Raw genomic sequence first — 20,556 nt, 5'->3', positions numbered from 1 at the left:
AGTAAATGTTGGTGAAATCTGACCGAACTGGACTTTTTTGATCTGATGTTCAGTAAATGTTGAAATCTGACCGAACTGGACTTTATTTGATCTGATGTTCAGTAAATGTTGTTGAAATCTGACCGAACTGGACTTTATTTGATCTGATGTTCAGGAAATGTTGGTGAAATCTGACCGAACTGGACTTTATTTGATCTGATGTTCAGTAAATGTTGGTGAAATCTGACCAAACTGGACTTTTTTGATCTGATGTTCAGTAAATGTTGAAATCTGACCAAACTGGACTTTATTTGATCTGATGTTCAGTAAATGTTGTTGAAATCTGACCGAACTGGACTTTATTTGATCTGATGTTCAGTAAATGTTGGTGGAATCTGACCGAACTGGACTTTATTTGATCTGATGTTCAGTAAATGTTGTTGAAATCTGACCGAACTGGACTTTATTTGATCTGATGTTCAGTAAATGTTGTTGAAATCTGACCGAACTGGACTTTATTTGATCTGATGTTCAGGAAATGTTGGTGAAATCTGACCGAACTGGACTTTATTTGATCTGATGTTCAGTAAATGTTGTTGAAATCTGACCAAACTGGACTTTATTTGATCTGATGTTCAGTAAATGTTGTTGAAATCTGACCGAACTGGACTTTATTTGATCTGATGTTCAGTAAATGTTGTTGAAATCTGAATGAACTGGACTTTATTTGATCTGATGTTCAGTAAATGTTGTTGAAATCTGACCGAACTGGACTTTATTTGATCTGATGTTCAGTAAATGTTGTTGAAATCTGACCGAACTGGACTTTATTTGATCTGATGTTCAGGAAATGTTGGTGAAATCTGACCGAACTGGACTTTATTTGATCTGATGTTCAGTAAATGTTGGTGAAATCTGACCAAACTGGACTTTATTTGATCTGATGTTCAGTAAATGTTGTTGAAATCTGACCGAACTGGACTTTATTTGATCTGATGTTCAGTAAATGTTGTTGAAATCTGACCGAACTGGACTTTATTTGATCTGATGTTCAGTAAAGGTTGTTGAAATCTGACCGAACTGGACTTTATTTGATCTGATGTTCAGTAAAGGTTGTTGAAATCTGACCGAACTGGACTTTATTTGATCTGATGTTCAGTAAATGTTGTTGAAATCTGACCGAACTGGACTTTATTTGATCTGATGTTCAGTAAATGTTGTTGAAATCTGAATGAACTGGACTTTATTTGATCTGATGTTCAGTAAATGTTGTTGAAATCTGACCGAACTGGACTTTATTTGATCTGATGTTCAGTAAATGTTGTTGAAATCTGACCGAACTGGACTTTATTTGATCTGATGTTCAGGAAATGTTGGTGAAATCTGACCGAACTGGACTTTATTTGATCTGATGTTCAGTAAATGTTGGTGAAATCTGACCAAACTGGACTTTATTTGATCTGATGTTCAGTAAATGTTGTTGAAATCTGACCGAACTGGACTTTATTTGATCTGATGTTCAGTAAATGTTGTTGAAATCTGACCGAACTGGACTTTATTTGATCTGATGTTTAGTAAATGTTGGTGAAATCTGACCGAACTGGACTTTATTTGATCTGATATTCAGTAAATGTTGGTGAAATCTGACCGAACTGGACTTTATTTGATCTGATATTCAGTTCTCGACTGTATAAGACGCTGATATTCCTACTCGGCTACTTCAGTATAGAGTATATAGTACAGAGGGGCAGTCGTGGGCTGGAGGCTAGGGAACTGGCCCCGTGACCAGAAGGTCACTGATTCAATCCCCATAGCTGACAATATGTGGCTGAGGTGTCCTTGAGCAAGGCACCTTACCCCCATCTGCTGGGGTGTGTGTGTGTGTGTGTGTGTGTGTGTGTGTGAGTGTGTGTGTGTACTACAGACTCACCCTTCTCTCTCAATCTCTTCAGTGTTGAAGGTAAATACCTGCAGAGAGTTCAGAGTTTTAAATCAGGAACTCGTGAATCTTTAGATCAGCTTACCTGGCCACTTTATCAGAAACCCTCCTCCTTGCTGGTGTCCGGTTAGAGACCCTAACTCATCTGCTCATGTACAGTTTGTGTTCTCCATCCTTAGTTTCTGACTTTTTGGGTGGTGGAGGTGGGTGTTTCTAATAAAGTGGCCAGAGAGTAGAAGCACAAGGTAGGTGTTTCTTATATAGTGGCCAGTTAGTGGAAGCCCAAAGTGCTTAAGCCTATTCAGCACAGGACGTCTGTGTGGAGACTGAGTCTGTTCTAAAAGGCGAGTCTGACTCGTACCTGAGCGGCCCTCTGCAGGTTTCCAAAGTGAACTTCTGGAATGAAAAGGACCGGCTGAGCGTCCAGATCCGTCATCGTCTTAAAGAGGGTGGTGTCGCCCTTTTTTGGAAGACTGACCACTCCAACGCCTGTGTCCTTCCCTAATGATGGACATAACAGCTCCATAGTTATTACACAAGCTTTGAGCAGCCAGCCTTAACAGCGTCTGAGTCTGGAGATCTTACTGCTCTGGCCACTTTAACACTCTTACTGTTATTCTGCTTTCATCATCTGAATTTCTTCATCTACTGTTATCAGTTTTTCGTGTTTTGTAAAGTACCAAATGGAAATGTGTGATTATATACATTACCATTCAAACATTTGGAATTAAAGAGCCCGTATAATGAAAAAAACACATTTTTCTCACTTTTTTTAAAATAAAAGTTTGATGTCTTGGGTAAAAACCTGGGTACTGTTCACTCTCCATGTAATCAAAGCCACAAAAACAGCCCGTTTTGAATTCATTGTTTCTATGACGTCAAAAAAAAAAAAAACGAACACATTTACCTATATCCACATGTTCAGCCTACAGTAGTTTAGCTCCGCCCACTCACACAGAAGTTATAAGGAGTGTTTCAATTCAGACTGCTTTTAGCCCACACAATACAGAGCAGCCAATCAGCACAGAGCTCATTTACATATGACTTTAAATGCACAATACAAACACAGCCTGTTGAATGATAAAGCGAGGCTGGAAAAATGTCCATGTAAAAATGAATTACGAACGTTTTTTACAGATAAAACCTAAAAACGTTACAAGAGGACGTCAGCAAGTATTAGGAAGAGAGGAAGCTATGGGAAAATGTTTGTTTTTTTTTTCCTGGAGTTCGGAATGTTTGGTCCAGCATGAAAGCTGTTCTAAAGCCCAGGAGCGTCCAGAGAACCGATTCCTGGTCCTCCTAAAATCAGTGGTCTGGGATTGGCTTCCAGTTAACTCTGGCGTGAAAGCTCCACGTGTGAGGCCGCGTGATTGGTCCATTTTTGAAAACTTGATTGTTTCAACTTATCGTGTCACTTCCCTTTTCAGCTTTCGTGATGGTGGGGGGAGGATCGCAGTAGACACTTGAGTGTTTGTATCTAAGAAAAACAATGAAAAGCAGCAAAACTACTGATGAGCGTTTTGCAACTCTGCTCACAGAAGAGTGACGCATGGAATGACAGGCGGTTCACGGTTTGGATGGAGTCCCTATGGAAGCAAACCAGCAATAATGAGCCCCTCCTGCCAAAAGAGCCCAGGACCAGTCCTCGATGCGCACTCGGGTATTCGGTACAAGTGTGGAAACAACTTAGACGTGTCTACAACGATGAACGGAGCTGAAGAAGACTTGAAAAGATCTTGACCCAGACTTGAGAAGTGATGAAATGAGTGTATTTACACTGTGTGTGTATATGAGTGTAGAGCACTGTGTGTGTATATGAGTGTAGAGCACTGTGTGTGTATATGAGTGTAGAGCACTGTGTGTGTATATGAGTGTACAGCACTATGTGTGTATATGAGTGTACAGCACTGTGTGTGTATATGAGTGTACAGCACTATGTGTGTATATGAGTGTACAGCACTATGTGTGTATATGAGTGTACAGCACTGTGTGTGTATATGAGTGTACAGCACTGTGTGTGTATATGAGTGTAGAGCACTGTGTGTGTATAGGAGTGTAGAGCACTGTGTGTGTATATGAGTGTACAGCACTGTGTGTGTATATGAGTGTACAGCACTGTGTGTGTATATGAGTGTAGAGCACTGTGTGTGTATATGAGTGTACAGCACTGTGTGTGTATATGAGTGTACAGCACTGTGTGTGTATATGAGTGTACAGCACTGTGTGTGTATATGAGTGTAGAGCACTGTGTGTGTATATGAGTGTAGAGCACTGTGTGTGTATATGAGTGTAGAGCACTGTGTGTGTATATGAGTGTACAGCACTGTGTGTGTATATGAGTGTACAGCACTGTGTGTGTATATGAGTGTACAGCACTGTGTGTATATGAGTGTACAGCACTGTGTGTGTATGAGTGTAGAGCACTGTGTGTGTATATGAGTGTACAGCACTGTGTGTGTATATGAGTGTAGAGCACTGTGTGTGTATATGAGTGTAGAGCACTGTGTGTGTATATGAGTGTACAGCACTGTGTGTGTATGAGTGTAGAGCACTGTGTGTGTATATGAGTGTACAGCACTGTGTGTGTATATGAGTGTAGAGCACTGTGTGTGTATATGAGTGTACAGCACTGTGTGTGTATATGAGTGTACAGCACTGTGTGTGTATATGAGTGTACAGCACTGTGTGTGTATGAGTGTACAGCACTGTGTGTGTATATGAGTGTAGAGCACTGTGTGTGTATATGAGTGTACAGCACTGTGTGTGTATATGAGTGTACAGCACTGTGTGTGTATATGAGTGTAGAGCTCTGTGTGTGTATATGAGTGTAGAGCACTGTGTGTGTATATGAGTGTACAGCACTGTGTGTGTATATGAGTGTAGAGCACTGTGTGTGTATATGAGTGTAGAGCACTGTGTGTGTATATGAGTGTACAGCACTGTGTGTGTATATGAGTGTACAGCACTGTGTGTGTATATGAGTGTAGAGCACTGTGTGTGTAAATGAGTGTACAGCACTGTGTGTGTATATGAGTGTACAGCACTGTGTGTGTATATGAGTGTACAGCACTGTGTGAGACTCTGAGGCACCAACACACATTTTCAAAATCTGTTTATTTGTGTAGTTTCTCTTTATTTGCTGAGAAAAGTGTTAATATTTGAATAAACAAAATGTATAGAATATTAATTAACAATGATTATATATAAATAATAACTACTGATGTTCTGGATGTTGTGTGTTTGTTTACCCATCTCCAAGCCTCTCCTCCTCGAGGAAGTCCAGTATTATATGTAGTTAAAAAGCAGCTCCTGGTTTGACCAATCAGTGCTCAGTAAATTGAGCTCATGATGTAATTGATGATATTAACGAGTCTCTGTGGCGGCTGTGAAGGTGTCCAGGAAAAATATGGACCCGAGAAATTCTTGTTACTTTTTATTGTTTTTCTGTTTATTTGAATTATGAATACGACTTTATTCTAATGTATATTGTGATAAACTCACTGCTGAGGTCAAAAGTTTAAATATTCGCTTAGACGCCTAAAACTTTTGCACAGTATTGTATATATATATATATATACACACACAATACAATAATATATATATATATATACTGTGTATCATATATAATAATTTCTTATTGCCCTCCTGATTCATGACAGAAATGGACATATGAGGTTTTGTTCTGACTGCAGAGACATTATATATAATTTAATACACACATATTTTAATGTCTGCAGAAGTAATCAGACCTTATTGGACTTTTTCTTTTGGTCCACTCATCATGAACTTTACACACAGTGTAACTTACATTACATAAGAAATAAAAACAGTAGCAGTGGTGGTACTTTATACTTTCAGATGCTCAGTTGTAATGAAACAGAAAGTTCTGTGTATCTGACCTTTTGATTTCTTGCGATTCTGTTTTCTCTCCTCATCTCTGATCTTCCTCTCTGCTCCCTGAATTAAAAACACAGACAGACAGACAGACAGACAGACAGGAGACGCAGTTTAATGGTAGTGAAGTTCACTGGACCTTTGCTGATGAAGTACAGCAGTTTTACTTATTAAACCTCCACAGAGCTCCTGTTCTAAACAGGGAACAGGGCCACCAGAGGGCGCTAGAGAGCCACAGTAAGCCAGAGCACAGCCCTGTGAACATTCACCCTCAGCTTTAGGCAGAGGTGGACGAAGTACACAAATCATGTACCTGACTTAAAGTCGAGACCCCCAAGGTAAAATATTCCTCCAGTAAAAGTAGAAGTTCCTCCCTTTAGACCTCCACTTGAGTAAAAGTACTAAAGTATTTCCCTTCAAATGTACTTAAGTATAAAGTAAAAGTACTAAAAGAGTAATTCTGGCTCTGATGTCCTGTTATCATTTTTATAACCAGACTGGCTTCATGAACTCATTTCAGGTGAAAGTCCTCCAGCGTCTCTCTTGGTAAACCAGTCTTTTAATAGAACGTCATTAATTAGTGACGCTGACGTCTATTAAAATGATCAGAAGCACAAAACACTGAAGGTAAACAGTTTCCATCAGGGAGAACCGAGTGGCTCTGAAATCACTTTTTACACACAAGCAAAGTTTCAGTTTCAGATTTATTTACAACTTAGTTCCAAGTTTAAGTTGAATAAAAACTGGCTTTAAACTCAGGATCACAGATGAGCTCCTTTACTATGTTGATCTGTAGGCGTCTGTTCATAAACATAAACCAGCCCAAACTCATTTACTATAAAATGAAACGGTGTTTGTAGAAATTCAGAAAAAAGCCGCGTCAGTCTCGACTGCATATGTGGACATATTTCTATCTATATTTTTTTATTTTAGTCCCTAAATTTCAGAATCTTCAAGCAAAAATTGCAACACTAAAACATTACACACCTAAAAAGATGGTTCTTCAGGGGTTCTCTGATAAAGTAAATGGTTCTTTATAGACCCATGAACACACAAAGAAGCCCTTTCCATGAATAAAGGGTTGAGAAGGTTGAGAAGGTTCTTCTGTGCTGCAGAAGGTTCTATATAGAGCCTTTTTGAAAAGGGTTCTATATAGCACCAGAAAAGTTCTATTGTTACAATGTCAAGCTTCTAACACCAGACGAACCCTTTAGGTTGCTCTATGGAACTCTTTTGAAAAAGGTTCTGCATAAAGCCTGTACAACACATTCTCCGCCAATCTGGAGACCCGTTTAATGATGAAAAGAAAACTTCACACATGCAGCTACTAAAGAACCTTTTAGGAACCATCTTTTTTAGTGGGCAGTTTAAATAAAATGATGAAATTGCAAGTAAAAGAAGTAAAAAGTAAAAGAAGCTGAATGTTTTACTGCACATGCTTAAAACTTGGATTTTAATACGGTACATTCACAGTAGATACCAAATGGTTTATTGTGGATGATAAATAATACAATTACTACTAATAATAACACTAATAACTGAGAGATTAGCCTGTCCTTAAAGGTGTTAATATCAATCACATTGAGTATTTGCACATTTTCACTGCAGTTTCCTGGACAACACTGATGATATTTTATCCTTCTCGAGATAAATAACGTCATAATACGCCTCTGTGAGCATCCCGTGGATATCGCCCGTACTTCAACTGCTCTGACAACTGCATGTTTCCTTCCAAAGTGAGCTAAATTAAGCCTGTTTGACTGGATTTAGTGCAGCGCAGGTTGTAAAATGTTGAATGAAAATCGTTGCAGTTTCTATTTCTTATCATTGTATTGTTTATGTGGCTCTACAGCTGCTATTTAGTCTGTTCGAGAGGCATTACTGCGATATTTTCAGGGGGAGGGGTGTTCTTAGGCACGACAGGATTCATTCATTTTTTTGCTTTTTGTTGTTCAGCAGTGAACATATGATAACAGCACTGTTTAATGTAAAAACTCCAGCTTTATAAGTGCTGTTTGGTACCAAATCACCACCCCGAGTCTCACACTGGGGCTGAGTCTCAAACGGCTCCCTGCTCCCTACATACTGCACTACATAGCAGTTTAAATACTGGATCCTGCAGCCCAACAGAGCAAAACACAGCTAAGAAACAGTCATTTGGGACTCAGAAACATCCACCCTGGATAAATGAGGCACTGTTTGGCTGTAGAGGCTAGAACGTCTACACTTTCATAGCTAGAACACTATTTAGGGAGTTTGGGATTCAGCCTGGGTTTGACGCCACTTCTGACTGAAGTGTGTAAAACATTGATGCGACGTTTTTAGTCTTTTATACTGCAGTTCAACAGTAAATCACACGGTCAGTGCTTTAATTCCAGCCTGTGATATTAATGATGGAGCTGTTTAGGCTGTTGGCTCTGTTAGCCAGCTGACCAGCCCGGTTCTAGTTAAGAACATAAGTTGTCAGCCGCTCAGTTTAAACAGAACCGGGTTTCCACTTCATCAGTACACTCGGTGCACCATGTGAGCAGCGTGAGAGCCAAAGATATTCCAGTAACAGCAGAAGGGCTTTGGCCCAGTGGCCCAGTGATAGAGCTCAGTGGTTGTTGTGGGTCATAGTTGTGCGCATATCTTGGATTTCACTAATGCGGCTGAGCCAGATTTTAGGACTGGAACTATCGGTTTTATAATGTAATCTGTCTGCCGTGTCACCCACCCCCAGGCGACATCAGCATCTCCCTCCCACTGTTTCTCCAGGTGCACTGATGACTAACCCAGCGCTCACCTTATCACAGAAGACCTTGATCTGGCAGTAGGCTCTGTGCAGCGGTTTGTTGCTGCGGTTGTTGTAGCTGTAGGTGTCGATCTGGATCATGAGGGGCAGACCCTTCACCCCCTTCTGAGAGGAGAAATCTGTGCTGAGGCAGTTCACCGTGATGAAAATCTACAAGCAGGAGAAAAACAACGCAGATGTTACTGTTTCACCAGCCGAACACAGAACAGTTAGCAGTAAAGGGAAGGGGCAGTTCAGGGAAAATGAAAATTTACTATTTACACCTGATTGAATCGTCTATTTGAATCGAACCCATCAGGTCGCTGAGGCTTGGCCGAAAATAGGTGGCCCAGGTGCCAAAATGAAAGGCACTGGTACACTGAAAACAGTGAGACGTCAGCTCAACTTAAAACGATGTAGTAACTCATTACGTGGCTTTTCTTGAGTTGACTCAACCCGAGGACACCAGAGTTCTCACAACTCAAACTTCTGAGCTGAGTCAAAATTTCTCCCAGACATTATTTCTACGTCTGCATTTTGGGTTTTACTCAGTTCAGTATCACTGCTAATGTTTTTAGCTAGGCTAACATACATTAGTCCAAGTTTATACATAAGAGTGAGTCACAGTGTCAGAAAGCAGTCAGTTAGAGATGCTGAACATCTCCACGAGGCGATGATTTACACATACAGCTGGCACTTTGCTAACTCCTGGACCATAAACGTACATTACTTGTTATTAGTCCTGCAGCTCCAGCGCTAAAACCAAAGAAGAAAACCACAAGAGCAAGCGTATTCAACATAACCGTAATGTTTCTTAAATCAAACTACAAACTTAACACAATAAAACACTAAAATAACTATAGTCTAATTTCAAAATTTCGGCATAATTAGATGATCCGTTCTAGATAAACTCACCGAGTCAGAACCGTTCACAGTGGTGGTGATGGGAACCAGACATCCCTCTAAAAGCTCCTCACAGAAAGTTCCTACATGAGCTGGTTCTGAATTCCCTGCCTGATGACTGAGACGCTGTTTTATGAGAGTTTAGAGAACTTCAACTCCATTCATGGTGGAGGGAGACATGCAGGGCGCTGTGCGGCAAAATAGTCCCCAAAGAAAACTCATTATTCCAGATTTTCCACTGTTTTCCATCATCGACATTCCATATAAGCTCAGAAGACCCGTGTAGGTTCTCTGGTGGTTCTGGATGGTAAATAAAGTGTCTGTATCTGTGTTGTAGTCATGGCGACGCCTGGTTCACATCACCACCACTGTAAAGACGTCTGAACCGTTTCACCCCAAACCCTCTGAATGACTCGGTTCACCTCACACACTGAGTTACGCAGATTTTTCAGATGAGCTCGGTGTAATTCCTCAGTGTGAGGTGGCTTTAGTGATGGACTAAGCTGCGGTCAGTTGTTCGTGTGTGTGTGTGTGTGTGTGTGTGTGTGTGTGGGGTTCTTGTGCTCCTGCCGTGTAACGGTCTGATTCTGTCTGATATGGAGAACGTTAGCCGTTAGAAGGGCGCCTTGTTTTTCTCACAGGGCGGATCTTCATCACACACTCCACACAGACAGCTGTATGCAAAAGTTTGGGCGCCCCAGTCAAATTCCACGTTGTTATTGATTCTCTGCGGAGACACTTCTGCACGTTTCAATACACAGTTACTGTTTATTTACTGGACTTAACTTACTGGGAGAAAACGACACATAAACGGGGCCTGTGCAAAAGTATTGGCACCTGCATTGTATGTTTTATTGTTCTCCAACTTGTTAAACTTGTTTCTCAAGAGTTTCTGCTTCATTTGATTCGTTTTTAAGTAAATTTAACAATGAAGGACCGTCGCTCAATTCAGTGAGTACTGTTTAGCTTCGTTCTTAAAATGATGGTTCTTCAAGGGTTCTTTCGTAAAGAAAATGGTTCTATATAGAACCATGAACACTCAAAGGACCCTTTGCCTGATTCAAGGGGTCTTGGCACTGTGAAATGGTTCTTCAGACTGATGGAGAATGTGCTGTAGATGGTTCTGTATAGCACCCAAAAATGGTTCTTCTACTGTTTCAATGTCAAGCTTGCAACAGTAGAAAGAACCCTTCTTGGTGCTATATAGAACCATATACAACATATTCTCCATCAGTCTGAAGAACCATTTCACCATGCGAAGAACCTTTAAAAGCATACAAACGGTAGTCTATATACACTTAGAAAAGATGGTTCTTCAAGGGTTCTTTAGTACAGAAAATGGTTCTATAAAGAACCACGAACACTCAAAGAACCCTTTCCGTGATTAAAGGGTTCTTTGCATTGTGAAATCGTTTCTCAGATAGATGGAGAATGTGTTGTATATCATTCCATATAGAACCTTTTTGAAAAGGGTTCTCTATAGCACCAAGAAGGGCTCTTCTACTGTTACAAGCTTCGCATCATAACAATAGCAGAGCCCTTTTTGGTGCCATATAGAACCATATACAACACATTCTCCATCTATTTAATGATGCAAAGAGCCCTTTAATCAAGGTCAGGGTTCTTTGAGTGCTCTTGGTTCTATATAGAACCGTTTTCTTTACTAAAGAACCCTTGAAAAACTTTTTTAAGAGTGTCTTTGCTAAAGAATCCTCCAAGAACCTTTTTTAAGTGTGTAGGATTTATAGTTTTGTTTGTTTAATGCTAGATAAAGATGCTTTTATATTTCATATTTTTGTGTGACATTAATACTGATTTATGGGGTAGATCTCTGATTTTAAACATCATTTTTGACCATATTTAGTGGTAACGTGTTCATGTTTTATTGTAACATCATAGTAAAAAGTGTTTTTATTTACATCGCATTTAAAAACCTGCAATAATGCTGGACTAGAAATAAACAGTGTGATAATAAATGATTAAATAGCCACATTTCTGCATGTAAACAGGATTAATAAGGACATATGATGAGTATGAACTAATCTGCACCACAGAATTTAAAATCCGGCTGCAGTACTAAGAAGAGAACCACGTAAAAACGAAGCCTCATTTAAATTCAGAATTCAGTCTGATCACTAACAGCTATAATTTCCGCTCCACAGATCAACGGCCCTCTGAAGGTTTTCTGCCCCACCTCTGTTCCTGCCCCTCATAAACTGATGGGCTTTTAACTCCAGCCTGAGGGTTTATGGCTGCTTTAGAGCAGAAACAGATTCTTGCAGTCTCAAATTAAAGGGACTGTATGCTGGAAAAACACTTTTCACTCGTGTTGTATGTAAACATTGTTGAAGTTTTAAAACGTACCGTTCACTCTTCAGGACATACAGCACATACACCAAAAATAAAACTAAAACGGCCAGCTCTGAGTTGACCGTTTTTGTGATGTCACAAAAACTAATTCATTAACATAGTGTGTATATGTATGTATATGTATGTGTGTATATGTATGTGTATATGTGTATATCTATGTGTGTATGTATGTATATGTATGTGTATATGTGTGTGTATATGTATGTGTGTATATGTATATGTGTGTATATGTATGTGTATATGTGTGTATATCTGTGTGTATGTGTGTATATGTATGTGTGTATACGTATGTGTATATGTGTATATGTATGTGTATATGTATGTGTGTATATGTAGGTGTGTATATGTGTGCATATGTATATGTGTGTATATGTATGTGAATATGTGTGTATATCTATGTGTGTATGTGTGTATATGTATGTGTGTATATGTGTATATGTATATATGTGTGTATATGTATGTGTATATGTGTGTATATGTATGTGTATATGTGTGTATATCTATGTGTGTATGTGTGTATATGTATGTGTGTATGTGTATATGTGTGTATATGTAGATGTACATGCCATCAGCACCAGTACAGGAAATATTTTCATATCCACATTTTCTTGTTGCTGCAGCTCTTATATTGGCAGACACACAGGGAACTGGTGTAAACCGATTACACACAGGAGGTCATGTGATCTCACAGCTAATGGGTTTGAGTACAGGTGGATTTTAAAAGTAAATGTTTGCTCAGAGAGCTGAATGTAGCTCTGTAGGGACAGAGGGACACGCCCAGTGGGGCTGGGCATGTGGGTGTGATCAGGATCCAGCAGAAAGATGAGGGCAGCAGAAGGACAAAATAACAGAAACACAGAGAGAGAGAGAGAGAGAGAGAGAGAGAGAGAGAGAGAGAGAGAGAGAGAGAGAGAGAGAGAGAGAGGGGGGGGGGGGGAGAGGAGAGACAGGCAGAGAGATAGAGGAGAAAGAGAGAGAGAAGGAGAGACAGAGACAGAGATAGAGGAAAAAGAGAGAGAAGGACAGAGACAGAGATAGAAGAGAAAGAGAGAGAGAAGGAGAGACAGAGACAGAGATAGAAGAGAAAGAGAGAGAGAAGGAGAGACAGAGACAGAGATAGAGGAGAAAGAGAGAGAGAAAAAGACAATAAGGAGAGAGAACAGAATGGGGGAAGAGAAAGACAGAGAAAATAAGAGACAGCGAAGAAAGAGAGAGAGAGAGTAAAGCACGTATGGAATGTGCGTCTCAGATCTGATGGGATCCTGACTAAGATCTGAAGGGAGGAGCAGAAACGAGAGCCGAGATCCTCTTAAATCTAAAACAAACACTCGCATACGAACCGACAGTCCAGCAGGCAGCGCTACTCAGACTCCTCTGAACTGATCAGATGAGTCTGAACTCTCACCTTGGCCTCCTCATTGACGTCCCAGGTGAAGGACACTGCGTTGTAGGCGATCTCCTCGATGTTCCCGATGGTGTTGAAGCTCTCTTTGTAGTCGGCTGTAGAGAGAACACAGATCAGAGAGCTCTAGTCTCCATACGTACATGAGCACTACAGACAGCGATGCTACAGATGGAGGTGTAAAAAAGGACTGTCGATTAATTGATTAAAACCCTTTAAATTATTAATGGCAGTGCTGTATGAGCTCGGATTGTAGTGCCCTCACTCAAATACAGCTATTAAATGGCTGCGGGTAATCTATGGATAAATCAACAAGCAGCGAACTGACAACAGCAGCAGCTGGTGGAGTTCCAGGTTCCCTCAAGATCCTCCACTGTGACAAGAAACTGAGCTGAATGAACGAAAGTGAGAGGCTACAATCAAAGAGGAACTGAACCACTGACTGTATATAAGATATATATGATACAATCATTGACTATATATGCAATATATATGATATATACACTCATTGACTGTGATGTATGATATATATACTCATTAACTTTTTATATTTTTATATATATATATATATATATATACATACACACACACACACACACACACACACCCACACACACTCACTGACTATGTGATATATATAATATATACACTCATTGACTGTGATGATATATATAATATATACACATTGGGTGAAACATGCAGACACTGCTGCTCTCACTGGACGTCGGTGATTAAACTGGAAACCGTGTTGACCTTATCTTCATGCTCAACTGGTCTTCCGGTTGAATAACTGACAGTAATAAACACTCTGATGAAGAGTATTTTGCCCAGGGTGAAATCTGAGCAAATGAGACAAAAAACTCTACCGTGATTATTTGTGAATAACAACACAAACGAATGTGATTAACCACAACAAACTACACAAATGAACTTGATTAATTGCAATTAACTATAACAAACTAATGTGATGAATCACAACGAATCATTTTAACGTGCTATTTACAGTTAATGGAACATGCAGCCACTGTTGCTCTCACTGGACGTCAGCGATGAAAATTAGAAAACGCGTCCACTCTGTGGAAATCACACGATGAATATAATGATGATGAATTATTAAAAGTATAAATGCATTCTGACCAAACTTGTTTGTCCACTCATAAAGCAATAACTAAATGCACTGCTTTTCAGAGTTGAACAAACAATAAAAATGTCGTTAACTGTTATTAAGCACAAAAACAAACGATGGAATTAGTCACAATTAATAAAGGGAATCTAGCCCTGGTATTCAGGTTGGAAAGCTCGGAGTCAAACAACATTGGAAACGTTACAGCCCCAAGGGCCAGAGAAAGCTTTGCTTTGTCAGGATCAGAAACAGCTGAGTGATAACTGGGTGATCTGTCAGAGGAAGATTCAGAACAGTGTCCATCTCCCACAGTAGGTAAACTCTTGTTCATCTAGATCGTTCACTCAGATAAGCGCTACTTGGCTTGTGCACTAAAGCGGCACACTTCCCTCCCTGATAAATCTTATCTGCCTGGGTAAACACTCTCCTTCTGCCTTCAAAGTGGCTGCCTGGGAGAGATAAAGGCTATCTGTACTTTATGGCCTCTCACGCCTGTGATTGGGTCAACAACTCCACCACTTCACAGCCGCGGGGAGAGGGTGGGAGAGCAGATCATGAACCGCTCGGCCGGAGTCGGCCTGTCTGCACTGTTACTAAAACACAGACTTCAAAAACTCATAATTTGCACGTTCTCCACGACGTTTTCACTCCACGTTCACTTGGTTCTCCGTGTGCATTGAACCTCTAAATCAGACAAAACTCAGAGAGGGGCAGCCCTTTTGTGAAAAATCTGATTACAAACGCAATCGAGGCATAATCTGATGTCTCCTTCTGTAGTGCTGCTCTAGAGCTCTAAAGGGAATGTAGCTAACAGGTAGGGCTGGGCGATAAAACGATAATGATAATTATCGCGATATAACTTTCCTCGATAGAACTACGAGAAAGGTTCGATGAATTTCTGATAGAATAGAGCATTCTCACACTTCCATGTTCTAGCGACAGCCCTGGTGCCGTTTTCTACAGCAAGGAAAGCGACACTACTCTGCTGTTGCCAGGAGAGGGCGCACTTCCACGTTTTTCAACATGATTAGAGACGGGGGGTCAAGGAGCGATCGGCGAGCTGTTCTGCTGTGACGAGAAGTGGCGTAACTGTACTGTCCTACAGTGAACTCAACTCTATCCAATCACGTCTGCTCCTCAAAACTACAGCACTGTTACAGCGCTCAGTCATATTTAAGTATTAGTGCATTCCCAAGCAACGGAAGTGAAAGAAAGAAGTGGGTTCATGTGAGTTACAGCGCTGATTTAGACGAAAGCAAACTGAGGAAGCTGTGAGGCACTGGAGAGCGGGAGAATGTTAGCTTCCCTGGCAGCTGGTTATCTTGAAGCAGCTCACCGTCACTCACACTTACTGTAGATCAAATATGACAAAACAGCACTGCTTTCAGTTTAAAAGTCAGACTCGGTTTGTCTAGAGGGAGATTTACACTGCAGCTACGTCAGATATACTGCGGCTCACCCCTCAAACTACTACGATAGCTAGAGAACCCAGTCGTCTGAGAGCCGGTGTCTGAACACTGTGACACGCTCTTACATGGATGCGGTCGGAGTGACGGCAGTGAGGCGGTGTGATCCATCACTGACCTACTGAGCAAGCTAATATTTACTGTTCACATTAAGCCGACGACGTTGAGAAACTAAACCGTTCAGCACATGTAACCAGATAGCCCAGCTCTCGTCACCAGACAGCTAAAATAACCTGTTTTCCTTCTTAAATCATGACTATAAAAAAATCTGCGGCCGAGCTTCTCCAGCTGGTAAATACAGCTACTACACTGTTTAGCCAGTGTTTGTCGTATTCAGACCATAAAGACAGCAATTAACCACCCAGGGGCGGAAATCAGCCTTAAAACGTGAAAGAAATAATAATTTGACATTCCTCACGATAAGATTTTTGGCCATATCGCCCAGCTCTATTCACCACACAGCACATGGCAGGAACTCAAATATTTTTACATTTCCCAAACTGCATGTCTATGCACTGTCAGGTGGACGGTTTTCAGTCTTGCACTTGGTTTTTCAATGACGTAGCACCACTAAAACCCAGCGAAGCGCTTAACACTTAGCATCTGAAAGCACTTTAAAGTAGTTTAATCATGCAAATGGTTTTATATAGAACTCATGGCTCTAAATAGAACCATTCCCTTTACTAAAGAACCCCTGAAGAACCATCGTTTTTCAGGGTGTAGCTTTACTGCACAGCTCATCGACTTATCTCACTTCACGTCAAGTTTAGCTTTAGTGAACGGAAATAAATGCCGCTGGGTTTTCGAACTTCAGCTTGTTTCAGGGTTTCTCGCTGGAGGAAAAGAGCCCAGCTTTCGGGAAGAAAAGCTTGTATCTCCGTTTTGGTCAATTTTCAGTTTTTGACCGTTTGAAAGTACCTATTGTCCTTTACATGTGTGTAAATTTCATGATGAATGGGCCAAAAGAAACAGCTCAAAATGACCTGGAAATAATCTAATTTTTACATTAAAAGTAAAGTAGGTAAAAGTAAAGTTACCATTTTGGAGATACAAGGTTTTGTTCCGACAACAGCGATATATATATACATGTGTGTGTGTGTGTGTGTGTGTGTGTGTGTATTAGAACATTAGATATGATAAATAATTTTGCAACTAAATACTTATCACACTTGTCTCAGAGCTGCAGGTCCCTGCAGGTCTTTGTTCACTGAACTAAACACCTGTTCCTGATCCTCACCTGGTTTTCTCAGAGACTCTCTCTCTCTCTTTCTCTCTTCCACACCCAGTCTTTGTCCGTTAGCTGGTCCTCCCCCATTAAATAGCCCCATTCAAATCCCGGATTCTGTGTCACGGCCCCAGGCCTGAAGAACAATCCCGCCTCAACTGCTATTCAAATCCCAACGGCGCAGGTGTCGGGTTACAGTACCTGTCTGCTCAGCCTGCTCGGCCCACTGTGGCCTACTGCTGCACAGAGGTCAGAGCACCACTCTCTGACCTCAGCGTCCGATTATTAGACAGACTTCAAGGAGGACGGTGGGCTCAAATGACCCAGTGACCCAGTGACCAGCCAGTCAGGTGTCAGTGTTCATGATAACAGTCATTTTGAGCTCCCAATGCTCTCTCATCCATTTAGATCACTGCTGTCGGAGCAAAAGGTCCTTTTTAACTTTACAGGAGGAGGAAAAAAAACGTCTAAGTTTTAATGCAAGTCAATGGATAAATGATCTTTTCCAAGTACATTTGGACCATTTCTATTGGTTTAAGTGACCCTTATTAGTCCCTCAACGGGGAAATTTCACCTCCACATTTAACCCATCCGTGAATTGAAACACCACATACACACTAGTGAGTACACTTGCCCAGAGTGGTGGGCAGCCCAATCCGCAGGGAGCAGTTGGGGGTTAGGTGTCTTGCTCAGGGACACCTCAGTCATGTGCTGTCAGCTCTGGGGACAGAACCAGCGAACTTCTGGTCACAAGGCTGGTTCCCTGACCTCCAGCCCACAGCTGCCACAACTGTGGGCTGGTCATCATGGAAATTTGACACAAGTTGAAATGTAGCAGGCTTTTTCAAATTGTTTCAAAAAATGAAAAATGAAAGATATGGATATACAAAGTTCTGTCCTGACAGCGACAATGTGCGTTTCAAATGAAAAGCCCTCTGCAGAGTTTTGTAACTGTAACTTCATACATTACATGCATGCGAAGAGACCTGCTGAGTGTAGACATTACCATGACAACGAGCATCACGTGAGTCCAGTCAATGGCCTCAATCGCACTTGTCTATTCTGACTGAGGTGTACACATTGACAGATTCTATTCCGACTGAGCTATTAGTCGGTTATTAATGGATTAATAGGCTGCAAGATGACCATTATTAATGGATTATTAGGCTGCACGTAAATGTGGCTACTGACCAACCGCATGTGTCATCAACAGGAGAGGATAATTACTCCTACTTAGTTGCAAATGGTGCAGCGTAGTCTGTGAAATATCCATTTATTCATAGTTTTTCATTGTTTTGACCACGCACTACTGGTTCTGTTGTTTTCTGATCCAATTTATCAAATTTCAGAAAAGCTCAATACTGTGATACATGTTGTCAATCATGAAAATGTCTTCAAGTATCATGATTTTTATGTCACAAATATAAAAAAAACCGAAATCAAGCAATAAAATCTAAACATCTTCTTTTGAAACTTGTGAGGATGTGAGTCTGATGAACACCGACAGGTAAAGAGCTCCAAATCTTTATATAATAATAAAAATAGCAGCTAGTAATAATAAGTAGCTTTATGGGGGCAGTCGTGGGCTGGAGGTTAGGGAACTGGCCCTGTGACCAGAAGGTTGCCGGTTCGATCCCCAGAGCCGACAGTCCATGACTGAGGTGTCCTTGAGTGAGACACCTAACCCCCAATCACTCCCCAGGCACCATGGATAGGGCTGCCCACTGCTTTGGGCAAGTGTGCTCACTGCCCACTAGTGTGTATGTGGTGTTTCACTTCACAGATGGGTTCAATGCAGCGGTGGGATTAAAAAAGTATCACTTAACTTATGTGCTTCAATGCTGAAACACTCAGTAAAGTGGCACTTTGTGATCTTAACCTATGCATTATATGCATCCTAGAAATGCGCATTGTTTTGACAACTTGACAGGTATTGGGCGTTTTGTCTTGACAGCGACGATATGCACTCCTTGTATAGTCTGAATGACAATAAAGTTCACTTTGACTTTGACTTGACTTTGAAATTTCTAGGACACACACAACGCTCAAGTTAAGATCACAAAGTGCCGCTTTATTGAATGGACTAAATAGCGGAAAATCTGAAAAAATAAGTTTCCTTATAGTCCCTAAGATTTTTCAGATTTTCCGCTATCACAACAATCTGCATGTATCCTTCCACCATGAAAGGGTTTTAAGGCCAAAATCTTCTCAAAACTATCATAAAACATCGTCTCAGTCATCAGGACTTTCTGTGAGGAGCTTTTAGAGGTGGACGTCTGGTTCCTATCACCACCACTGTGAACAGTTCTGAAAAACTGTGGATTTGCCCTTTAAAGGAGGCAAAACACCAACTTTACAGTGAGCAATTCATTAACAATGCATTAAGCCTAATTTAGACAGGGTTAAAATATAGATAACGGTCATCTTATCACATGAAATTGATCCAGAGGAGTTGGAAAGAGTTTGGGAGCTTTAAAAGGGGGATCCTGTTTTTGCCTGAGGGTACGGCAACCTCTTGAATCCCCCCGCTCTCCACACCCACTGGAGTCAGCTAACCCACCGCCCTCAATCTTCTCACCTAATATAAAACCCTTCATTCATTCACCATCTGCCACTGACTCCTAATTACACTCTCACACGCTTACACACTTTCAGAAAAGGCTGATAGTGGACTGGAGAGGACAGAGTGACCAGATTTCCTGTCTTTTTGAGGGAAAAAATTGGTTAATTCTTCTTTACAAAGCAATGCGATCTCTGTGGCTGCAATAAATCAGGTTTTATACGGGTGAAAATTAATTTAATCAAATGTTTTTAAGTTTTTAACTGAGTTGATATGCAGTGCATGAAATGTATCCAGAGCTGCTACACAGGACGAGTTTCTCTCTCATTATACTAACAAATGACAGAGTCCAGGTAAACAGTCCACTTCCTGATTTAAGAAGACCGTGACGGAGTTTCACATGCTCCCTCTTTCCCTACAGCTGTTGTTTCTAAAGAAAACACTCAAAATATCATGATAAGCTGAAGTTATTTTGTTTGAATTAGCCATTCCACCTTAAACTGCATTCTGACACCAATGTAACCGCTACACCACGTAAGGTGGAACGGAAAATTCAAATAAGAAGTATAAGAAAACTGGCAAGCTGGCAAAAAGGTGGGTAATGCTTTACTGCTGTGAAGGTGCTCGAGACATTCCTTTCTGCTGCCGTCAGAGTCGAGGAATAAGGCGGGACTCTATTAACCTCAAGGTTAATATGTGTTTATGAATTGCCTATCGGCCTGTTAACATAAACACCGTTAAGGTTAGCCATTCGTGGGTCCGCTGAAGAGAAAAGGACATTCCTCTCTCTGTCCGAACAAGCCCCGAACTTTCACCACTCGTTCCCTTCCTCACATACCGCCTCCGCTATGCTACAGGTGCAGGTTACGGCTTGTCGTACAGAAACGGCCTCGTTCCACAGAGAAACCTCTGTTTTCTCTGG

General features: G+C 40.9%; 1 protein-coding gene across 1 annotated transcript in view; it reads right to left on the bottom strand.

Moving 5' to 3' along the window:
• The window catches only part of grhl2b (grainyhead-like transcription factor 2b), a 44,611-nt gene that overhangs the window by 4,740 nt on the left and 19,315 nt on the right, over nt 1-20,556 (bottom strand). The window contains exons 8-12 of the mRNA XM_017716956.1: nt 13,264-13,358; nt 8,598-8,756; nt 5,818-5,875; nt 2,280-2,419; nt 1,910-1,947 (exon numbers count right to left, since the gene is read on the bottom strand). Of these exons, the coding sequence (XP_017572445.1) occupies nt 1,910-1,947; nt 2,280-2,419; nt 5,818-5,875; nt 8,598-8,756; nt 13,264-13,358 (490 nt within the window). The remainder of the gene's footprint in view (nt 1-1,909; nt 1,948-2,279; nt 2,420-5,817; nt 5,876-8,597; nt 8,757-13,263; nt 13,359-20,556) is intronic.

This window comes from Pygocentrus nattereri, chromosome 27 (assembly GCF_015220715.1).
Source record: "Pygocentrus nattereri isolate fPygNat1 chromosome 27, fPygNat1.pri, whole genome shotgun sequence".
Taxonomy (NCBI): domain Eukaryota; kingdom Metazoa; phylum Chordata; class Actinopteri; order Characiformes; family Serrasalmidae; genus Pygocentrus; species Pygocentrus nattereri.
The sequence above is the reverse complement of the archived record's forward strand: the minus strand, read 5'-3'. Positions and strand labels throughout refer to the sequence as shown.